Raw genomic sequence first — 23947 nt, forward strand, 5'->3', positions numbered from 1 at the left:
GTACAGCTGCTGCAAATGGAACTGTACATGATACTTCAAATTGGGGAAATGCTCCGGATTTAGGTTCAGTCACGGATTGGCAGCAACCTCCCAAACCAAATATAATTGTAGACAGAAACGACAAGGAGGCCTGGCCATCTATTGGAGGTGATAATTCTGAGAGTACTTCTGAAAATGGTGATGACAATGCCTCTGTGAAATCGGGATCTGTGATATCTGTTTCGAGTAATCAAGGCCAGACACATGACAAAACTTCAGGTCAAAGTGCCATTCATAGTCAAAGTGCCTCCAGTTTATGGAGCACACCCAACTTCAATGGAATGGATTCCAGCACCTGGAGTGGTGGAATAGGTATACCCAATTCCTCAGCTGCCAACATCAGCTCTGTGAGCTGCAACAGTTCCATGAGCTGGACAAGCCCACTCTCCACAAGTCTTTCTTCGAATAACCAAGGATTTAATGTGCAAAGCACAAGTAGTAGTGACTTCTCAAACCAAATGAATCTGAAAAGTGTCCCTAGCTCCACTGCTGCATCCCGTACAACTGCAAGTGGATGGGGTGTTGGTGGTGCCGCCCCTGGGTCCCTCCCCCAGGCAGTTAGTCAAAATCAAGGAGGGAATAGGCCACAAAATACAGTGCAAATACAGCAATCATCAACACCTCGTACCATAGTTGGTGGTGGTAATGGTGGTAATGGCAACTTTATGCAAGGACAGATGGGCAGTGGTGCTCTTCAACCGAATGGACCTCAGACATCTGCCTCTGCTACTGTGTCTCAACCAGGGCAAAAAAACAATTCTGTTATGTCGGTGCAGCAGCAACCACAGCAGCAGGGTAGTTCTAATAATAGTGCATTTCAAAGTATTCATGGCATGTCTGCATCATCAGTATTTTCATCGAAGTCTCAAGCAGAATTGGCATGGGGTTCCATTGGATCTGGACCCCAGTCTCAAGGAAGTGCTAATAATGCTGGTGGCGATGCAGCTAATGCAGGCAAGGGCAGTGGCAATAATGGACAACTCAAGTCAAGCGAATCTGCTGCTGGTGGATGGGGAGCCCCACCTGCTGAAGGAGATGCCAAACTTCCAGATAGCTGGTCTGGAAATCCAAGCTCCAGTGGTGACTGGGGAAATTCCGTACCCTCCAGTGGTAGTCAGTGGGACTCAACTCCTACTACCAAACAAGGGCCTCCGCAACAATGGCCTGGAGCAACTCAAGGTGCGGGGCAAAATCCAGATCCACCCAGATCTCAGCCTACCTCTTGGGCCGAGGCAGCTGGGAAAGGCCTTACTACCAATCCCTCCAATGCTTCATCAAATCCAAGTGCTTCTAATGAAAATGTAACGGTGCAGACACAGCCATCTCAAGATAATAATCCTCTTGACATTGAGTTTCAACGTGCAATAGATAGCCATGATGGATGGGGTCAGCGTCCTGTTCGCCAAGATACAGCATGGGACATGAGTCAAGCACCCAAGACTCAAAGGAAACCTCCTCCCACTGCAACTGAAAAGAACCCTAACAGCAATATGTGGAACAACAACAGTGGAACGGCAATATGGGAAGCCAGCAAAGATAACGCACCTGCCTGGAATGGCCCTCCTGGTGGTGGTCCACCTGCTGGAGGGCCTCCTGGCGGTGGGCCTCCTGGCAGTGGCCCTCCTGGTGGTGCTCCCCCTGGTGCTATTCCTCGCCCGAATCCTCAAACTGCGCAATGGGATGCAAGTAGATCTGATCCAAAATCTTGGACAGGCCCACCGAAACCTAGGGACCCCAGTAACTGGGGAGGACCTTCAAAGCCAGAGAAACCTGTAGGAGGGCAGTGGGGAGGCCCTGGTAGTAATGAAGCTAGTCAGCAAGCATCTGGTCAGTGGGGCAACAAAGTCGAAGTTGGATCATGGGGAAATGCTGGTGAGCCCCCTGGAACAATATCAACCTGGGGTGAGACCACTAAAGGAAGGAGAGAAGTGGATGATGGCACTTCGCTGTGGAACAGTTCTGCCGGACACATGCAAAAGCCCCCTAGCAACTGGAATGCTCCTCCAAATCAACAAAATACTCCAAACACACCAAACTCTCAAAATAATCCAAACATGATGCCCATGCCTAGTATGCCATCAGGAATGCCTACAGGTATGCCAGGTGGGATGCCTGGGGCAATGCCCGGTGGAATGCCAGGAGGTATGCCGGGAAGTATGCCAGGTGGTATGCCATCAGGTATGCCTACAGGAATGCCAGGAGGAATGCCAGCAGGAATGCAAGGTCGTCCTGATGAATGGAACCGCGGAAGCAAACCACCACCTCCACAGCCTGGGCAAGCTTCTGGCTGGGGAGACCCACCACCAAATATGAAGGCAGATGAAAGTGGACGCTGGGTAGGGAACCAACAGCAGCAGGTGAGCCGAATTGTTCATTTAAGTGTCCAACTATTAGGCTTTAGTCAAAGGAAGGAAAAGCTGTGCAATGGTATTGTATTAAAAACCTATCTCTATATAAATCTTCTTACCAGACTAATAATATATTTGGATTTATAGCTGATGATCAATTTTCATCAGCACTTTGTACTTGTATCAGAATGATTTACATATCTTGTTACTTGAGCCCTATATATACAGCAGATAGCAGGCATTTCAATTGGCTTGTCTTCTGCAGGCTCGAGCTGGTGGTTGGGGCGAAACAAGTCAGTGGAACCCCAAGCAATCAACCTCGTCCTCATCCTCCAGCTGGGGAGAAGAATGGAACCCCAATGAACGAAAGGTAAGAATTGGCAATCCCAAACCATCCTCCACCTCCCTCTCCAGCTGGGTGGGGCCGGACGGGGCTGACATGTATTGGAACAACCCACCTGACCCATCCGGCTCTAGTTCAAAATCCTTCAACTGGGGCGAGAAAGACATGATCTGGAACCAGTCTGATAATAGGAAGGTAAGTAATTAGTTTGTGGGCAGGGTTAAAAACGAAGTTGAGGCTAGGCCAGCCTGCAGCTCACCTCACCCCATTCCCGAGCCCAGCACCTCTAACTTGCACAGCTTGATTAATGCCATCTACCTAATTTATATTAACATCAGTTAAGTTGTTTATTGTTTCATTAATGTTTTGTTTCACAGTTAAAACTTTTCCCTTTATTGGAACTGGGCATCATCTAGGAATGCTGTTTTTGGATTGAAAATTGTGTTGTAATTTTCTGCAGTTTTAATACTGAATATTTTTTTTTTTTTTTCAAATTAAAGAGAGAAAAAATTACTGAGATGAGTGGGAATATTGTTTCTTTTTTAACTGAATAACTCCGATATTTTCATTGATAATGGTCCACCCTTTCATCTCAATCTCAAAAATATTTGTAAGTGAGGGATTTTTATTGCCTAAGTCTAAAGTCTGTGGAGCAATTACTTGGAAATACAGGTAAGGCAAGTGCTATTGAATTGCAAATATCATATCATGTATTGTTGATTGATCTCCTGTCCAGTGGATGCCATGAGGGAAGATGAGCTGACACTTTGTCATTGAACGGTGAATTCTTCATATGGCTTTACAGTTTTTAAACTGTATTTGATGAAGATTTTTCTTTATTTCCACAGGATGATATGATGTGGAACGAGGATGGTTCTAGCAATTTTGATGATGCCGATATGGGGACCTGGAATGACACTACTCAGGAAAACAACTCTTCTTGGAGTAGTGCTTCAGGTTGGAAGTTTGGGAGGAGGAATCTTGTAAAGGTAATAAACTCAGTAAGGACAATTTTATTACATTTTTACCCCAAAACACCTTTCTACATTCTTCCATCACCAGCATCAGAATATTTAATGGTGACAGGTCTGTTGTAATCTCAAAATATTGAGACATCAAGGATACAAAAAGAAAGATAAGTCTTCATTAGACATCTCGATAGTATTTGTTATTTTGTCACATGTTTTGACTGGTAAATTGTTGAGTTAATGAGGAATTATGAATCATTGTGCTTGGAAAGCACTTCTGAAAAATTGAAATATAAATGTTCTGAAAATAGAAGTAAACTAATCTGTGATTGATGTGATCATGATGTATCTTAATTTTGGCTATTGCTTTAATTGAAATGAAATATCTGTCTTGAAACAATGTGTTCCTCTTTCTGAGGGATTGTCCTATTATGGGAATAAATTATCCACCGATATACATTTTTACAATTGTTTACCACTTCAGGGTGGTGCTACGAGCCGATTCCCAGGAGGTGGGAACCAGCCGCAGATGCGCAGCAGATTGCTGCAACAGTTAATGGAAATGGGTTTTCAGGTAAACATGATTAAACATCGTAAAGTTTAGAAAAGACATGTAAATGTAATTGTACCTTTGGTAAAACAGTAATATTAAATGTAAATTGCTGATTTTTGCTTCACACATGCTGAAATTAATAAAATGAATATGATTGTCATATGGTATTTATTTGCTGATTTAATAAGTTAGACATGGAAATTCATATTTTTAAGAACATTGAAATATTGATAGTTAACAACTCTCTTTTTCTGTATTAAAGTTATAGGTAAACAAAAAACTGGCTGAAGCGGAATGTACATGCAATTGATAATATTCTTATTTAAACATTATACTTGCAGAAGGATGAAGCCCAACATGCATTGATCAACAACAACATGAGTTTGAATCATGCACTTGGTAATTTAAAGTTTCTTTAATTTTAAGCTAACCATCACCAGATGATGGGCTATTCAAGTCGTCCTATGTCTGTGGTTTGTCGTCTGTCTGTTCGTCAAGAACTTTTGTTAATCGCTCTTTCTCAAGAAGTAATATATGGATCTTCCTCAAATTGCAAATATAGGTTCCCCTTGGTTGCTAGTTGTGCTCCTTTGATTTTGGTTCTGATCAGAAAAACAAAAAGGCTGACGGGCAGCCATCTTGGATTTTACCAGGTAAAGATTGATATCCCTATTCCTTAAGTGCTGAAAAATTTCATACGTATGCCTCTTGGTCTCTAGTTGTGCACATGTAATTTTGGAGCTGATCCAGATAAACATAATGGCTTCCAGGTTGATTTAGCAGATAAAGATTATTATTGCTACATCTGCAAATGTATGGTAAATGTCTTATCATTAAGAGCAAAAACAGAAAAGAAGGGAAAAGATCGAACTTTCAGGGAGCAAATAAAGATCTAACAATGGTGGGCTCCAAGATACCTCTTGGATCTCTTGTTGTTAAAGTTAGTTGTGTTTAAATGTTGTTTAATGTGGAGAACTGTTAAATAAGTGGATCTTGTATGTCAGGTGTTTTTTTTAATTAATGATATAGATATTCAAATTGGCTCTGTAAGTGGTAGTCCTAATAAACTTTACTGTTGGAAACACTAGTCTCCGACCATCATTTCTTGAAAGGTGAAGAGTGCACCCAGACCTAAACTTCATCTAAGAATTGTATTTTCACCAAGAAATAGTTGGTTTCTTTCAGCGTCAGTTTTATAAACTACTGAAAGTTGTCAGTGTCAGAAAAAATATATTTTGCTTCAAGACTTCAATCCAAATACTTGGTCTTCTAGATTTAGCTACTTCCTTAACATTTAGATTTTAGATACCTCATATGAGTTAATACTTCAAGGATCCAAGGTTGAGGTCACTGTTACTATTTATAGAAAATCACAATTAATGACATCACCTTCAGTGACTCACTTTAAACGTATTTGATTAAACTGATACAAAGGACACACTTAAGGAAGTGTAAAATTTATTGAATAATGGTGCAAACTTGTAGGTAATTTAGATGTACATATCTTAATTGCTTTCTTTTTTCCAATTTCTTTATATATTTATGATTTATTCATTTTTTCATTGTAGCTGATCTCTACAAACAAAAAGGTGCTAATGTTGTGAAAAGAGACGATATGGATGTTTTCCATCCAGATGGTGCAAAGCCCAAACTGCCTGGGATGGACATAGGTGCAACAGATCATAATGACATATCAGATACTCAGTCGGAAAGCAATCCATTTGTGCCTAATATTAATTCCATGCAAAATACTCCTTTTCCAAATGCTCAATCTCAAATACCAAATCAGTTCATTGCCAATTCTATGAAGGGACCTAGTCTGACACAATCTAGTCAAAATATGAATCCCAGTATTATAATGCCACAGCAACAAAGACACATTCAAGAAAAGTTCAAAGTCCAGCAGCAAACAATGAGTGCTCCCCCTCCAATGCCCCCTCCAACTCAGGGTATGGTAGCACGTGGGTCCATTCCCCCTCCAAATCAAGCTGCTGTCCAACAACAGATGGCACAACAACAAATCCTCCAGCAGCTACACTTGGCTGTGAAGGCTGGACTCATCAGTCCCCAGCTGCTGAATCAACAGCTGCCACCCCCATTGCTGATCATGCTGCAGCAGCTGTTGCAACATCAACAAAGTCTACAGTCACATATCACCATGCAACAGCTTTTACAGCAGAACAAGATGGGCCAGAATCTAAACCCTATGGTACAACGACAACAACTAGACTCGATCAACACAAAAATCAATGCCATCAAACAGCAAATTCTCCATTTGCAACGCCAAATTTCAGAGGCACAAAAAATGCTTATGAAGCCTTCTCAACAGCAACAGACCCCAACTGCTTTGCCTCAGAATACGCCTGCTGGTACTCTTTCACAACAGGAAGCTGATCCTATTAATACGCTGCCAACTGATCTTAATAACCTTGCCATTTCTACAAGTCAGCCACAGCCGCAATCCAAACTTAGTCAGTGGAGACGTTCTACATCTGAAAAAGATGGTAATCCTGTTAGCTCCTCTGAAAATGTCCCTTCAACATCTACTATTACTTCTACTCAACCCACCGAAAATGGTGCTCTCAACAAAGCTGTGGGCTCGAAGCCCAATATACATCAATCTCAATCCACCCCAAACCTTCGTTACGGAGACCTAGGACTTGCCAACCTTGGAGGAGATCCCACGTGGTCAAATATGCCAACTGTCTCATCCTCCTCTGAGAATTGGCCAAGTGCCATAGGTCCTTCTACCAGTTCCATCACCACTAGTAGTCAGATGCCTACTGGTAAGGATTCCGCTGCATTAGAAACTGGGAAGGACTTTCCAAAAACAACCTCTGCTAGCTCAACGTTGAACCTCAATGACTCCATTCCAGAGTTTGTACCAGGGAAGCCATGGCAGGGCATTTCTAAAAGCGTTGAAGATGATCCACATATCACACCTGGAAGCTATTCCCGCTCCTACAGTCTCAGTACTCCTAAAGAGGATGACCTGTCCTCTCTCACTAAAACCAGTCCAAGCACATCTGAGTCTCCTTCATGGTCTACAAAAAATCCACAGCAGATTGGTAGATCCTGGAGTGGTGTAGATAATGTCATTCCAACCTCTTTCTCAAATGAGGTCTGGGGCGTTCCTCTGCCAAAGAATGCCTCTCGCCCTCCTCCAGGACTGATCCAACAGAACAAATCAGGAGGAAACTGGAGTGGAGTCAACCGCCAGCATTCCTGGGCCGGTTCAGGTGAATATCAAGCATTCTATTTTTAAAAAGTAAGCTGTATAGCATACTCTGAATTAAAACCAAACAAATAGTTCATGCTCTGTAGTGGTAATTTAATGTGACTCAGTCTTGACAAAGAATGTTCTTGGCTTTGCATGCAAGATAAAACAGTTCTTCTTAACAGTAAAATAGCATTTAAAAAGATGCATCACTTTTTATGTGATTTTGATGTTAGCAAGGTTCAATTTTTCAATGGCAATTTGTGTTGATTCTGTTTTACAGGAAGTACTGGCAATTGGATGGGAGTGCCTTCCAATTGCTTGCTTTTGCGGAACTTGACTCCACAGGTAATAGTTTAAGAGATCATGGAAATAGTTTCAAGTAACACATTGGAATACCTTTGTATGACAATTGAGGGAAATTATATTGATGCTTTTCTCTACTGACTGAAATGAAGTGATAGTGGGAAAGATTGTTTGGTACCGTATTACAGTACTGATTTTAATGAGGAACAGCAGATGTTGAATTTCAAGAAATCATGACAAATATCTTGCCTGTTATGTAAAACTCTTGCATCTTAAACACCATAATGTTTCATCTTAAAGAGGTAGCCACTGAATCACTGAATTATTGCTCATTTTGTGAAAAATTGTAATAATTGATATTTGAGGATCATTGAATTGTAAACTTTTTTTTTAAAGTGTAGAGGGTATTTAGAAATTGTTGTCTTTTTAGTTGAAACCTGACTTGAGTGCCATGTTAATTTCTGGTATTAAAGATCATGAAAATTATTTTAATGGTTCTTTTATTTCTTTTTTGTAGATTGATGGATCAACACTGCGCACTCTTTGCTTACAGCATGGACCTTTGATCTGGTTTTATTTAATTCTGAATCAAGGACAAGCACTTGTACGATACAACACAAAGGAGGAAGCAATCAAAGCTCAAAAGTCCCTTAACACTTGCGTTCTTTCTAACACAACCATAGTAGCGGAATTTGTATCGGAAGCAGAAGCAGCACGATTTGCTGAGAATGCCATGTCAACTTCTCAACCTAGTCAGTGGTCTCAACAACAGCAACAGCAACAACAACCGTCACAGCAGTACAGGTCTACTGTTGGAGGAGGGGGAATGGGCAGGTCTGTTTCTACCAGTGGTGTGGGGGATCTTGGCTCCTGGAACACCACACCATCAGTAGTCCCAATGGCTCCAGGGATCCATAACAGTAATAGTATGTGGGGGGCAGGGGCTGGGTCAGGGTCAGGACAGGGTAGTGGGGGGTTATGGGGTATGGAAGACCACAGTGCTAGTTTGCTTGGTAATATGTTAGGGGAGTCCATGTAAACTGTTTTTGTTTTCTTTTATATTATTAAATGTGGTTTCCCTCCCATGTCGTGTGTGATCTCCAATTCATGCGGGTTAGTCAGAGGTGGGAGCAGTATTCCAATAGTGTTATTATTATTGATTCATTATTATTAATATTATTGTAGTTGTTAGATAAGCATCAAATGTGTTCTCGAGTTGTTGGGTTCTATGGTGAGACTGCCAGACACCAGAGTTGATGCAAATACTTTGGTGCTTGCTGCTTCAAAGAAGTAAAGCCCATTTTTATTTTTTCATACTTCTGATGAAGTATTTTTAAGTCTTTCAGAATTCCCTTGTTCTTGTCAGGTAGTCTGGATAGTTTCTCACCAAAATCTGGCAACTCTTCTGATGAAGGTTAAGTCATCTGCACAAAATAACCTCAGATTTCATGTTTGTAAGAGTCTTTTATTTATGTCCGTCACTCATGACTTCTTTAATTGCCATTTTGTAATGCAAAGATATGAATGCAACCAGATGTATGTAAAATGTACTGTATTTAAACAAAGAAAAAAAAGCAAAAAAAAATATAAAATATCTATCAAATGGGTATGTGTGAATTTATTTTTATGATGTTTGGATTGATGAACCTGTTGTTGTATTGCAGGTTATTTTACTGTGATATTGAAAATGAATATATATCAATCAGTTTAATTTATGTTATAATACTATGTAGTTGTAGAAAATGTTGATGAATGTTCAGCCGAGTGTGTGTGTCGACACACGGTGATTATTATTGACTATATATGATATGAATATTCCATGTAATGTGATTGTACAGTCCACTGCCAAGTCTGTCTGAAGGTGGACTGGCGTTCTCTTTTTGTCTTCTAAACTGAATTGTTGAAATGTCATTCCTTAATTAATAATCTATATTGGCCAAACATTTCATTATTATGATAATGATACAATAATGATGACAATTTGTTGCTATATAATTTATATGTAGCCATATTTTTGTTCATGTCTTTGAAGGTTTTTTTGGGTTGTGTGACTGTGCTTGCTCAAGAGCGTGTGCTGTTTTTTCCCCCCATAATATCTATATTCAATCATTCTATTGTGCGACAGAATGTTGTGATTTTGCAAACAAGTACAGGGTGTCCTGTAATTTGTTCCCTCTTAGTGCTACTACAGGTGATACTGTGTAAACCAGAGTTTATATACATTTCTCACCCACCAAATTTTTAGCCCACTCTTTATCAAGAAAAATACTGATACACAAATGTTACTGATCATGTTTTGTAAGTTATATGATGAATCCATGAAAAGTGTTCGTTTTATATTATATGTTCACAAATAGTGTATGACTGTTTTTGTTTAATTCGTAAAATGTGTCTTATTTCAAGTGAATTGTTTTGAATGTCTCGCTTGCTTACTGAAACAATCAGAAGACCAACTACTGCTGTATTGTCTGAACACAGCCGCCCAAACATCCTGACTTCCATGTTTTGTATAATTATGAATAGCATAATGGTGAACACGATGAGCGCATTTTGTTGGTAGATTGTATGTTGTTCTCTTTTTTAATATATAGATACCTACCTATGGCATTGTATCAAAATGATCTGGTTCTATGCCCCATGTTTGGGTGATGGGATTCATGCTAATGTAGTAGTGCCAGTCTTTAGAATTCTCAAATTGCAGAGTCAGCAGCATTTTATTTTTTGTACATTGTGATAAATTGAAGTAGTTGACCTCAGATGGACTAATAAGATTATAATGGCAAAAGTTTCTGTTCATAGCGTATTGTGATTCCATTATGGTGATGTCAAAGCCTGTTATGACCCCCAAAATAGTAATGTACCAGGCCTGACTCGCCGAGTGATGCTATAATTACGTTTAAGTATGTTATTAACCATTGGAGACAATGATATTGGTAACTCTACCATTATGTATGTACCTGTTAATTCCATTTGTATTTAAGGTAAAGAGAGGAAAGTTATATATATTAAAAAAAATCATAAAAAAATATAAAGATGTATGTATGTAAAGTACTTACAAGAACTCTGCTTTTATATGACCAAATGTTTGACATAGATGATGGTATTAAGTGGATAAGGAGAAGCCTGGAGAACTAGATTGCCAAAGCTCTGGTTGATATCCTAGGATAGATTGATCGGCAGGCAGCTTTTTTATCCTCAAAGTGATAGAAAAATTACATTTTGACATGACATGTATATTGTGCTCGTAGCATGCTTTGAAATGTATTAATAAAACTTTACCATGTGATTGAGTTGTAAGAGTGATATGTTCTTCAGTGTGTTGAAAATGTAGACAAGTTTCGCAACAAGATGTAGTACACTTCACATGCTGAAGTGATTCTACAACGATCTTGTTTAAAGCTGAAGACTAACTGAAATTATTCCAAGTGCTTTCAGTTTTGTGGCCCAAATAAAGAGGTTACAAAAATTAAGGTGAAAAAAATGGACCTTGGTGTTTAATGACAATTTTAGGAAATTCAGTATGCAAGTCCCAGAGAAGACTACCATATTCATGTATACAATATAATAACCTTACAGAGGTTTGTGAATTACAGATAATGAAATGACTGACAATGATACTGGCATCTGATTTAGCCTGTCTTCAGGTATGTCCTAAAGTTGACATACAGTGGTGGGGTTTTAACCTGTGACCTTTGGCATAATCACTGGCTTACCAATGACGAGAATTTATGAACAATCAGTCTTGATGGAAGTATGCCATACCTTCGACGACTTGTAATGAAATTTTTATATCAAATCGTAAAGTACATAATAAACAAATGTCTGTAAAACAGGTCACGATCGCAGGAATAGGACATTCTACACGTGAAATAAAGCTGAATTAGCAGGAATCATATATAAGTAGTTTTTCGCCATTTTGAAATGAGGTACTGATATTAATTGCAGACCCCTAAAACTAAACGAAAGTACGGGTGACATGATGACAGTCCTTTATGTGACCTTGTTTTATGAAGCAGCGAGTTACAGTACTAGTACAGTGAAGAAGACTGAAAGGCCTACTTCATTTTCGTATTAAGTAAAAGTTAATGATATACAGCTACAGAAAAAAATATATGAACAAACAAATAAGAATTTGATTCATTGTGTTAAATTGTCTATCATAACGCAATATATCGACACATGGAAATAACACGGTTGCTTCCCTTTGCCGGTACAATTCGGGGAAAACATGGCGACTTTGTGGACGAGCGGTAGGTATAAAGACATAACATGAAGCTTAATGACAACATCAAAATTATTTAAAAGTGGTTAATATACTACACGTGCCATAAATAAACTATGAATATGTAAATGCACGTCTTAAATTCATTATAAGTGTCATGTAAGATGATAACGAAAATCGTAAACAAAATTGTTTTGAATTTGCTTTGCTGAGGTCAAAGTCCAATGCTATGCCAGAGTTAAAGATGTACAACCCTTGACAATTTACAAATCTTTTTTGTTTTATTTGATGCCGGTGATTAATCGAAGTGGTTGGACAGGCAAGAGTTTGCTCGAGATTCTCATACTGATTGATGCAGTAGGCTTACTAGTCCTTCCTTGCTTCCCAGTGTATGTTAACATAACTAATACACGATGTGTGTTTCTTTCGTTTGCTGTATACAGGAATGCAGGTATGCAGAGCCTTACCGCGACTCTGCGCTATACCCACCATACAGAGGGGGAGAACAGTCCGGCTCATGTCTACAGAGACAGATGCTCTACAGATAGATGTTGACAGCAAAACAGGTAAGAAAAATTAAAGTTAGTATTCATTAGAAATATTGAGTGATTATATGACCATTTTGAATACACACCCCTTATCAGCCTGAGGGTCCTGATGTCAGTCAGAGGGCCAAAGCTTGAGGACAGATATCAGGATTCGAGGCTTGATTAGGAATGTGATATCAAAAATTGTGATTTAATAGCCATTTATCATACTTTTTTTTTTTAGAATTAACAAACCATACAAAGACAATTTTTGAGATAAAGCATTTAATCAACAGCAATAAGACACTATTTACTGATATTTATAGATAGCCATGCTAAGCTGTTTATGCTCGCAGACAAAAGCTGCAGGTGTATCACTAATAAGGAAAACCAGTACAGAAAAGGCACCATTTGAGTTGGATTGAATTTTTTTTCAGAACTAAAATAAAATTCTTTCAGACCAGAAATATTTATGTTTAAATGAGACAATGATAAGCGAAAGTGGCAGAATATAAAAAATTGAGATGGGGTGTGATATCACTTCAAGGGATGTGGTATCACCCAAGCTGATGTCAATCTGTGGAAATTTCAGACTTATCACACATACAAAAATGGTGTTATCAGGAGTAAACTTATGAGAAAAACATATATCGAAATTTGCTTTGTCATTTAAAAGTAGCCATGTTGTCAAAATTGTGATGAGAGACCTAAAATACATTGTTTTCCAGCAATAAGCCAATGCCAGGTAATAAGCCTGCCCATATCTATTATTATTATTGTAGTTTGAATGACATTTTGTACATCACATGTGTACTGTTATTTCATATCAGCCTCTTTTAAACTTTTTTTTTCAGGGGTGGCTACTATGAAAATGTGCCGTCCACCTGTCAATAGTCTCAATCTAGAGTATCTCACAAGTATGAATATAGCACTTGAGAAACTGGAGAATGAAAAGTGTAAAGGACTCATTTTGACTTCAGTATGTAATAGAAGTTCATTGCAGATAATTTCATCCCTTAGAATTTAAAAATTAACTTTTATATGTAAATTTGTATTCTGGAACTAAGACAATATGTTATAAGAATAATTTCCTGGATTGTAATTTATTGACTGTTTACAATATTGAAATTTGTTATTCAGAAGATTTGTAAATCTAATATCCAGGAATCACTTTTGTGATTTCCATTAACCTTAATTTATCTCATTTACTTTTATAGGCTGTACCTAAGATTTTCTGTGCTGGATTGGACATTCTTGAAATGTATCAACCCGATGTGGAAAGATTGCAAGTGTTTTGGAGATCATTACAAGATGTTTGGCTTAGATTGTATGGCTCCAAAATGGCAACCATAGCAGCTATTAATGTGAGTGAAGCATTTCTGCATCTTGTTGGTTTAGCGACATAATCTAACTCGAATTTTTCATTGGTAGCCAGGGATTGCTTCCTAGAACACAGCGTAGTGATCTGCATGACTATTCAGGTTTTCTTAATATTCTCCTGTAACCTTTTTTATTTCACAAAGTAGAATCCAGTACATGTTGTCATCAGGGCCTAGTAGTATGACTTGACAGCATCAGACGACAAAACATTTTCCCAAAATCCTTTTTAAATACAAGATAATTCAAGTTATCTGAATTATTTATGTTTTTCTGCAGGGTCACAGTCCTGCAGGAGGCTGCCTACTCGCCACATGTTGTGATTACCGGATAATGGCTCCTAACTACACCATTGGACTCAATGAAACTCAGCTGGTAAGTCCTTCTGTAACCCTAGTAAGATATTAGCCGCAATATACCACTCGGCTATGGAGAACTTCTCTTTAGCTCGGTTAGTTGAGCGCCAGACTAGTAAGCAAGGGGTCCCAAGTTTTATTCCTAGCGGAGGCATTGAAATAGATAATGACCTGTGTTACACTACTATTTCCTAATTATCCCCTGTGAAACGTGTTTGCAGGGGATATTAATTTGGGCACTTTGCGTGCATCCATTTTCCAGACTATAACTTCAAAACAGTTCAACTCGCCTTCCCAAAACTTGTTGTATATATTAAGTTAGTTGCGCCTTTCGCTATTTACAACATTTTATTTTTTATATATTTTTTTGTGTTACCATGGAAAAGCACAAAATTTGTGTTAACATTCCTTTCCAGGCTACAACTGTAAAACTATTCCACTCAACTTCACAAAACTTTCTGTATATATTAAGTTAATGCCCTAGTTGTGCCTTTTGCTATTGACGACATGTCATTTTTTGTCAATTTTTTTCTGTTACCTTGGAAACACAGGGTTCTCGATCTGCCATATTTCGGCCCCATTCCCAATGCAAAATAGTATCTTTTTTTCCCAATTCAAAGTAAGACACCATTATTTTTCCCAATTCTAAGGGCCCTGGGCCCGGGCCCCAGTCCCAAAATGGGGTGTGAGAGCCCTGAAACATACTAAAAAAATACAAAATAAATATTAATTTTCCTTTCCGGGCTACAACTTCGAAACCATTCCGCTCCACTCCACAAAATTTTGTGTATAAATTAGTTTAGTGCCCTAGTTAAATTTTTTTTTATGTTACCATGTAAACAGGTAACCCTCATCACAAATTTCAGTTTTTCTGGACCAATGCTTTAAAATCGTTCAAGATAATTACTCAAAACTTTTATTGAGCTAGTCTTATCTTTTGTTATGGAGAAGCTGTCCATTGAAGTACTTTTTCTGTTACCATGGAAACAGATAAGCCAAATCAAAAAGTTCATTTTTCAGACAAGTTCTCTCTAACTGTTAAAGGTACTCAAAACTTAGTACAGACTTGAGCTAGTTCTCTAGTAGAAATTCTCAATTTTAATACTTTGTATGGCCGCGGGGGATAATGTCAGGTTTTGTGTTATCTTGTCTTAAATTTAAGTCAAACTTTTTATCATTTTACATTATTTCATGATCTCATTCTTTTTCTAAGGTCTAGAAATCACAATACTTACTTCTTCTGTATTCCTGCTGTCATTTTAAATACAAAGCAAGGACAGGGACACATGCAATTCTTCTACAAATTTGCTGAATTATATGGACATGTTTTGCTTGTGAACTCTGGTATCTCAAGGCTTTTCATGCAAATATCTTTCCAGCCCAAGGACTTGAGGTTTTTTCAGAGGTACCAACTCTAGACTTAATGAATAATTTGGTAAGAAGTGATTCCCACGAACTGACTATGGATAGGAATGATGTAAAGATCTTGTAATTGTAGGGACTTCTTATCAGTATATGGTGTATCGTAATAAGTTATACTTTATTTTGTTTGGTTTTTTTTTTTCAGGGTATTGTCGCCCCATTTTGGTGAGTTTTCATCATATACCTTCAAAACAGTGCATTATGTGTTTCCATGGTGCTAGGTCAAAAGAGAGACAACAAATAAAAAGCAACACATACAAGTTATTTGACCCACCAGAATGTAACACCCTAAATTCCTGGAATACATGTTCAGAAGTTTCTAAGCAATACATTATGTTCAATGTCACACAAAATTAATTCTACTGTAGAATCTCACCATAGCATGGATGAATAACATTGATTTTTTGTCTTGTCATGAACGTGATAAAAATATCTGAAAAATGTTGCTGATTAACATTATTTATTATAGGTTCAAGGATACAATGTATGGGGTCATAGGTAACAGGGAAACGGAGTATGCCCTCACATTAGGTGTCATGTACAGCACGGAGGAAGCCCTTGGCATCAAACTTATTGACAAGGTTGTACCACAGGATGAGGTTTACACCGCAGCTCAGGAGAAAATGAAGCAGTATCTGAAAATTCCAGGTCAGCATATCATTTGAAGATATTTCATATTTACTTGTATTATCCTAGCAGTGGTTATGTTTTATAAAGTTGATAAATCTAATATGCATTGATAAATAGAGGCTCTTACAGGAGTGTCAATGTAAGACAGAGTTAATTAAACAAATTCAATAATTAGATCCATTACAACCCTTTAGGCAAATGATATATCAAATAATCTAACGAGATTGATAAATTCCACATGATATTAGCACAAGTTGAAGATCGGAGAAAGAAGTGAAAACTCTCAAATAATTTAACTTACTTGATGCAGAAGGTATATTTTTCACTATAGAGACAATCATTTGACGCCATCAAGTCGTGACTTGTTAACAGCATCATAATATTGTCATTACACCTGTGTTTTATATTTCTGACATAGTCATGTGACAAGATACAACAAGCCAGTTATGTGATAAATAATGGATTAACCATGTTTCCAACTAATTAATAAGTATATTTACCCTGATAAAACTGTAAAAAAAATTTAATTTTCAGAGGTAGCCCGTCAGCTCAGCAAGGACATGATGCGGAGAGAGACAGTTGAAAAGCTAAGACTTAAACGTGAAGAAGACGTTGCTAACTTTAAGAACTTTGCAATCAGAGATTCAGTGCAGAAGTCTTTGGGAATGTACTTAGAAATGCTCAAAAAGAAAAGTCAACAGAAAAAGTAGAAAATACAGATACACGTCAAAAGGACATTCTGTATCAGATTGTCATAAATGTGTATGTAATATTGTCATAAATGTGTATGTAATATAACATATATCCAGGTTGTTACGCCCATGATTAATGGGTTAAAAAGACTTAAAAGTTGGTTTGCTGCAGGTAAAATCTTTCCATTTTCTTTATTGGTCAAGTTGTGTTAAGTGTGGAGTTGGTCTCTTCGTTGGTCAGACATTGCTGACTAACTTTAGAAAACATGTGAACAAACCAGTGGGCATGTTTGTTATTTATTGGTTGTAGAATCTATGGTAACCATACTTCTTATAGAATGTACAACATTATTTGACATTGAGTTAGTTTTATGTTGTTATGTGGTTTTGCCTCTCAAGCTGAAGCTGCCAGGAGGTATACAGGGATTAAAAGAATAACTGTTCTTTGAGTAAAGAAAAAGTGACATTGAATTCAACAAATGTCACATCATGTCACTTAGTTTCGGGGCTAGTGACCAGGCCACTGTATCCAGTTTTGAGATCCATGGTGTGATTTCCTTTCTTATATTTTGCATCAGTTTATTTCAAACCAGTTTTGTCAGTAACAATGACGAGACCCAGGAATGATATCACTGATGTTTGTCATTTAACGTTAAACATATCTACGCGTGTAGTTCATTTTAACATCATTTCATAACTTTTTATCCTTACTGGCCAAATTGCACTGGATTGATATGAACCATTACATTATTTCTTGGGGGAAAAAAAACAGACTATTGATTTTGTATAAGAAAACTATATAATAAGTCGATGGTGTCATTTAATAAGTCTTATATAATACAAGCATTTATGTAGAGTGGATGTGATACACAATGTATATGAAATAAGTTATTGATGAATAAAATCATATTTTGTACATAGACTAAGGCAAATTACTTTTGTGTTGATATAGCAAATAAGAATACATATACACTTTCATATATTACTTTCCATATGCCAATTATGCAGAATGAGCTTAGGGACTGCAACAAACGTTGGTTGTGATGAAAGTGTTTTTGTATATTCAGGTTGATTTTGTTGTACAATTTTTTTTTAATTAAATGTTATGTCCAAAAAAAATATGCATCGTATGTAACATGAATGTTCAAAATTTTTATATATTTAAAAGTACTGTTTGTTGTATGATTAGAAGAAACCACATACACAGGAGATTTTTTCTGAATTGGGTTATACAGGCGACGAAGGACCCTAATATAATTTAAGGTTACATATAAAACTCCTGAATGGATATATTGCCTTGATATAACTTTCATTTCAGGAGACTTATGATAAGATATCAAGGCAAGTGCTGACTACCATTTAGAATATGAAAAGGAGCATTATTTAATTCAAACCATTTTTTTTTACTTAATAACACCTTAATGAGTAGCTGTAAGGATGCTTTCAAAAACTGAATAGGAAGCCATCTCAAATTAAATATCAGCTAGGTCAAAACTTTGATTACCAGAAACCATTAACTGGACCACTTTCATGTCTATAAAACAAATTTCATCTATATCAGAAATTTTTTCTACTTTTGTGATTTTTGGATCAAAAGTAAAAGTGTACATTAAAAATCGGGGATGTTTTATCCACTTACTGCTTCAGAAGTAGTTAATAGCTGAAATTTTTTATGAAAATGAGTCTGGCGACCAGATACAAAAGTAATTCAAATAAAATATCACTGGAATCATATTTGGCTTAACGGTTCCTCGGATAAAGCCCAGCATTGTTTGCAAAAAGAAATAACCTTGACCTAGATTAAAGATCACAGGGATCATATTTTGTTGACACCTTTAAAACATCTGATGATTGAGAAAACTGTCCAGAATCTTTTTATTTCGCTAGTATGAAGCCCAAAACAGTAATCAAAAAAAAATTATGATGTTTCGAAGTTTAAGGTACTACCAAAAAATCTTTGATACATCGATACTTTGAATCAGCCGTGGTGGCTATTTTGACATTTTCATGTCCATGGCTTCAGATGATGACACGATATTTCTACCTGAACAAACACATCAAAAATTTTTTTATAAAAATTTAGAAATGTTAAAACAACTTCTTATTAACAAAATAGCTTAGAATAATTCTGTTTGGCTTAAAGGTTTCTGGTATGAAGCTTGAAAAAAATTTCCTAAAAAAAGACCTTACTGAACAAAGTTTGCATAAAAAATGACCTCAATCCATAATCAAGGTCATGGGGTTGAAATATGCTGAAACCTTTTAACAGTTTCTGATTAACCAAAAGGCCTAGGTTCTTTATATTTGGTTGGTAGATTTCTGGGATAAAACCAAACATCATTTTCCAAAGAATTTAATTACCAAGCTGGTATTTGGCTTTTGAAAAAGCATTGGAGACAAGATGACCTATGCAGGCCTATTTGGGATCTTGTTTTACAGTAAATGATTTGTACATGTAATAAGACATTAATAAAAGCACCTCGTAATATTAAATTTATTGCATACAATCTACACGCCACTAATGGAGCAAGTATAATGAGTATATAGAGTGTAGTCATAGCTCATAACACAAACATAGTGAAGAAAAGATCGACTTCACTATAAATCTAACTAATAATAAATAAAAGTAAGGTTTAATGGAAATGATAAACTGGATATCTTTGACGCATTATTTTCGGACACTCCAAGATTAATTTCACGCTAGCTATGCTATGTCGATGAACTACCACCAAACAAATATATAAATGAATTGAAATGTGTTCATACTATTAGATTTATTCAAAGAAAACTGACCGGTGAAACAATAGTATTTTCTTTAAAAATGATAAAATAAAAATACATCCATGTTTCAAAAATGGTGGATATCTGTGTTTATGTGTGCGCCTTTTCTAAGGTTTCTAATGCAAGCATTTATTGTTTGACCCTTTTTCTCACATGAGTTATACTTCTTGGTAAACTTCTTTTTATGTCATTTGACCCAAAGGGTCATGATGACCTATCACCATCGTGCTTCGTCCATCACCGTCCGCCATGCGTAAACTTTTGGCATTTTATACTTCTTCTCAAGTTCCACCCCTGAGATTCAGCTCAAAGTTGCATGAAATGATCCTGAGATGGTCCTGTGTTGTTATTTTTCTGGTATGTCTGAAATCCAAGATGGCCACCATCTTGAAAAATATACTTTTAACTTCTAAAATTCCATTGGTGCCAATGAGCTAAAAACTGGTAGGAATGTTAAGGAAAGGTAGCCAACAAAGTGTTATTTTTCAACCTTGTCAAAACTTTGATAGGGAGATTTAGATCCAACTTTACTGTCAAAAAATAGACAATACTTGTTACAGTTCCCTACAGCTCACCAAAACTACCATCTGCATAATGGAAAACAGCTTTTTAGTAAGATTTCATTGAAAGCAGTAAAAATAACCCTTCTCCCTGCTGAAAGTTTTTGTTGACAGATGACCATCAAGACCTGTGGGCCTCTTGTTTATAACTATTTAAATCAAGTTGACTTTTCATCTCTCAGTCTCCAAGATAAAATCATGTTTTGCAATATTTTTCTGTATGATCTGTGCATGTTTGGACTTTCATAGCCCAAACAATTGTGAGAAGTCATTGCCTTTTAGCCAGGGTCAACAGATGACAACAAACATGGGAATATCCATTGATGGATTGGTCATCTCATCATTTCTGGGAGGATGTTTGATATGTAGTAATGTGTAATAAGAAAAATGCACAAATTTGCCTTAGATTAAAATAATAATAACAGACTTTATTTCAGGAGGATTTATGAACCTGTTAAGTCATGGCTAATCTTTTACAGGGTGTTCTTCATAGTTAAACATGTTATATGTAAAAATGCATGATTGTTCACAACATAATTATAGGATTATTATACATTTATCACAGATACATGATTAAAAATATCACAGAACGCACAAAAGTTCATAAAATTAGGTTTATCATTAAAAGACAACTTTTTTTTTCTGTTTTACATACATACTAATAGAGTAAAGTTTAAAAATTGACATAGTTACAGGCTAATACAGCATAGAGTGTAACATTACTGGTAGTATTTTTACTAAAGACCTGCCTTGTAATGAACATTTTCAGCCAAAGTAAAATCACTGGAGAGATATTATGGTGCCATACCATTTTATACATTTTTTGAATTGGCATCTATTTCCAAATTTGATTTTTCTCAAATTAATCTGGCAGCACACTTCTGAGCTTTTGACAGTTTGTCCTGAGAAGCTTTTGTACTTCCAGACGGGACTGTATTATTGTAAAATTTCAAGTGGTATTCAATTGGTAAAAAATTGGCGAATATTTTATGGTGAATGGTTTGAATCACATTTTTTATTCTTTCTGGAAGTGTGATATGTTACAGCAACCAAATTATCCGAGTACAAGGTCATAAAGGTTAATAGTTCATATACGGCTCGACGAAATGGCCGTTCCGAAATACATAACGGTCCGGAACCGCTGTCGAGACGATACCAGTGTGAACGTTAAAAAGTGTTTGTGTATTTATCCTAATTTAGACTTTTTATCATGAAAATCTTAAGTATCAAAACTGGGTACATATAAACATGTACTAGTACTGTATGAGAGCTGAAACTCCGCCGATAACAGAGATGTGGTGTGAGAATGGGGTTATACAAATGACCATTGTATAGGACAAAAAAACTAAATAAATTATTAACAAACTAAACCATTGAGTCTGGTGTAAAGGATCGAAGCACAAAAACATGAATTCCATAAAGTACTTATCTATGGACTGTGGGTAGGGAATTCGTCGGATGTTGTGCTAGAATTTAATTCAATTAAACTTTGGCGATTCAGGGGGAACTACTCTCATGAAGTTGCCGCTCTTTTGTCAGTGAAAACCACAAAGGTAGGTAAAACGTGGTCTTTGTTATTGTTAAATACTTCGACGATTTGGTAACGTTTTGGATAATAAAGCCAGTTTTACTCCACGCCATGTTTTACTCAAAGTTGAGTAAATATCAGAAGGAGTTTTTTATTGTTTGAACGCAAAAGTCATGAAAACGTGCTCAGTGGCCTGTAAGTCCAGTTATAGACGGAAATATCTATCTCTAAAATGATAATTTAATGCCAATGTTCACATACGTAATACTGTTATTCATATTAACATTTTCATCGGTCCGGAAAAGCCCGACTGAACTACTTCTGGTGATACCGGGTGGTACCAGACTGCTCTTGTTTACGTTTATAAACATTTGACAGGTCAAGCTAACAATGCTTATGAAGATGGTGTATTTTTTGTGTACTGCACAACGTTGCTACACACCGAGGCCACGTACATTTTCAATACTTTGTGGATTATTTTCAGATTTCCAAAAGAAAAATGACCTCAAATAAGTTGCTGACGCTGGTACTGCTCCGACAAGCACCGAGGATCCTCCTTGGAATGAAGAAGAGAGGATTTGGTGTTGGGCGATGGAATGGATTTGGCGGGAAAGTGGAGCCAGGGGAAACTATCGAAGCTGCCGCTAGAAGGTGAATATCAATGAGGGAGAAGAGGCTTACATTATATGTATGTAATCTATTAAATTAAAAAGATCAGTCTGCGTTGTTATGTAATTGTTTATGGTGCCTGTTGCAGCTTACATCGGTGTACATCTAGCTGTACATAATCGTGTTATAGTCGACTGTTACCGTATTTGTTGTTTACAGCTGAAAATGAAGTGTTTGTTTTCCTTTAGCTTAAGTGTTATTTACGAATGAAGTGGGGAGGAATAGAGACAGCTTCCTTACTTATATTACTAAATATTTATCTATCTTCCCGACTGATGAAGTGGCAGGATTGTGAAAATGGTAGAAACTATTGACTTTTCGTACAGAACTGCTGGGGAAACTTGGTGTTTTAACATTCTATTTCAGGGAACTACTTGAAGAATCGTGTATAGTCTGCGATGATTTGAAGGAAGTAGGACTTCTGAAGTTTGAATTTCTAGGTGAACCACAGATTTTAGAAGTACATGTGTTTACTTCTAATAATTTTAAAGGGGAACCAAAAGAAACAGAAGGTGAGAAAGAAATTCTTGATGTATTTTGGAAAAGATTTTGACAGTCTAAATTTTGTATTCTGTTGATTGAGATCGCCGGGTTGTCTCTCGGTCCTCCGATTATATTGCTCGAGTATAGTTGTAACGGTTCTGCACATTAAAATGATCCGATAAACGGAATTTATTTAATTGAACGAATTTTGGGGGTGGTGACATTCTCTTTACTTGCTTGGCAGATTTTGAAATTGTTTAAAAATTCTCGGACACCATTTATGAGAATTCAAAAGGACAAAAGAGCTGCATGATGCAGATTTGGCATAAAGTGTTGTTAATTTATATCGAATGATATTTTATTATCTTTGTACAGTACTGTGCTGGTAATGATTCCACGTCTCGTTACGAATATATACGAGCGATGAAAATTACCTGTATTTTTAAATGCTCTTGTTGTTTACTTCTTAAGTAAATGTCTTTAGAGAAGATCGATAAATTAAATTTGATCATGCGAGGCGTGAAAATCGTCATGTTTTCTCATATCCATGTTTTCATTCATTACATCCCCCCATCTTGTACTGTATTAAGACATATTTATTTTGACAGAGATGCGTCCGCAATGGTTTGAAGAAAAGTCCCTCCCATTTGATCAGATGTGGCCGGATGATGTGCTTTGGTTTCCGTTGTTGTTAAGTGGTAAAAGGTTCTCTGGATATTTCGTGTTTGAAGGACTTGACAAAATTATAAAATACGACCTCGAAGAAACGAAAAACATCAAAGACAGTGTTATAAGCTGATAGAATAGTCATTTGTCATGCTTAAAATATGTCAATAAATTGAACAATATACAATGTCTCCACATCATCCTCAAAATTCACTATCTCTGCAGGTCATTAGTGATCATAACCCATGGAATTTTGAGGA

At 36.9% G+C, this 23947-nt stretch overlaps 3 protein-coding genes across 7 annotated transcripts in view; all 3 read left to right on the forward strand.

The window, feature by feature from the left end:
* The window catches only part of LOC132548770 (trinucleotide repeat-containing gene 6C protein-like), a 28199-nt gene extending 17139 nt beyond the window's left edge, over positions 1-11060 (forward strand). For 2 of the 5 annotated variants that reach the window (XM_060212660.1, XM_060212659.1), the window contains exons 10-17: positions 1-2396; positions 2653-2925; positions 3579-3731; positions 4183-4272; positions 4593-4650; positions 5820-7490; positions 7752-7816; positions 8292-11060. In XM_060212660.1, the coding sequence (XP_060068643.1) occupies positions 1-2396; positions 2653-2925; positions 3579-3731; positions 4183-4272; positions 4593-4650; positions 5820-7490; positions 7752-7816; positions 8292-8813 (5228 nt within the window). In that variant the 3' untranslated portion in view covers positions 8814-11060. The remainder of the gene's footprint in view (positions 2397-2652; positions 2926-3578; positions 3732-4182; positions 4273-4592; positions 4651-5819; positions 7491-7751; positions 7817-8291) is intronic. The other 3 variants (XM_060212661.1, XM_060212662.1, XM_060212663.1) reach the window with 3 other exon arrangements.
* A 935-nt stretch (positions 11061-11995) lies between these two features.
* Positions 11996-17922, forward strand: LOC132548761 (enoyl-CoA delta isomerase 1, mitochondrial-like). The gene is made up of 8 exons (XM_060212645.1): positions 11996-12024; positions 12440-12562; positions 13378-13502; positions 13741-13887; positions 14180-14275; positions 15824-15843; positions 16148-16326; positions 16843-17922. Exons 1-8 carry the CDS (start codon positions 12003-12005, stop codon positions 17016-17018), a joined length of 888 nt encoding a protein of 295 aa, XP_060068628.1. The 5' UTR covers positions 11996-12002; the 3' UTR covers positions 17019-17922.
* Positions 17923-22368: 4446 nt separating this feature from the next.
* Positions 22369-23905, forward strand: LOC132548782 (oxidized purine nucleoside triphosphate hydrolase-like). The gene is made up of 3 exons (XM_060212677.1): positions 22369-22520; positions 22905-23050; positions 23630-23905. The coding sequence occupies exons 1-3, from the start codon at positions 22369-22371 to the stop codon at positions 23818-23820; spliced, it is 489 nt and encodes a 162-aa protein (XP_060068660.1). The 3' UTR covers positions 23821-23905.
* Positions 23906-23947: the final 42 nt, after the last annotated feature.

The sequence above is a fragment of the Ylistrum balloti genome, unplaced genomic scaffold, assembly GCF_031769215.1.
Source record: "Ylistrum balloti isolate Yb309-2 unplaced genomic scaffold, AGI_CSIRO_Ybal_v1 Utg370026, whole genome shotgun sequence".
Taxonomy (NCBI): Eukaryota; Metazoa; Mollusca; class Bivalvia; order Pectinida; family Pectinidae; genus Ylistrum; species Ylistrum balloti.

Coding starts and splice junctions, on each gene's coding strand:
- LOC132548761 (XM_060212645.1), top strand. CDS start 12,003: ATGGCGACTTTGTGGACGAGCG. Junction 12,563..13,377: donor AGATGTTGACAGCAAAACAG/GTAAGAAAAATT, acceptor TTTTTTTTTCAG/GGGTGGCTACTATGAAAATG. Junction 15,844..16,147: donor GGTATTGTCGCCCCATTTTG/GTGAGTTTTCAT, acceptor TATTTATTATAG/GTTCAAGGATACAATGTATG.
- LOC132548782 (XM_060212677.1), top strand. CDS start 22,369: ATGACCTCAAATAAGTTGCTGACGCTGGTACTGCTCCGACAAGCACCG. Junction 22,521..22,904: donor ATCGAAGCTGCCGCTAGAAG/GTGAATATCAAT, acceptor ATTCTATTTCAG/GGAACTACTTGAAGAATCGT. Junction 23,051..23,629: donor GGAACCAAAAGAAACAGAAG/GTGAGAAAGAAA, acceptor TTATTTTGACAG/AGATGCGTCCGCAATGGTTT.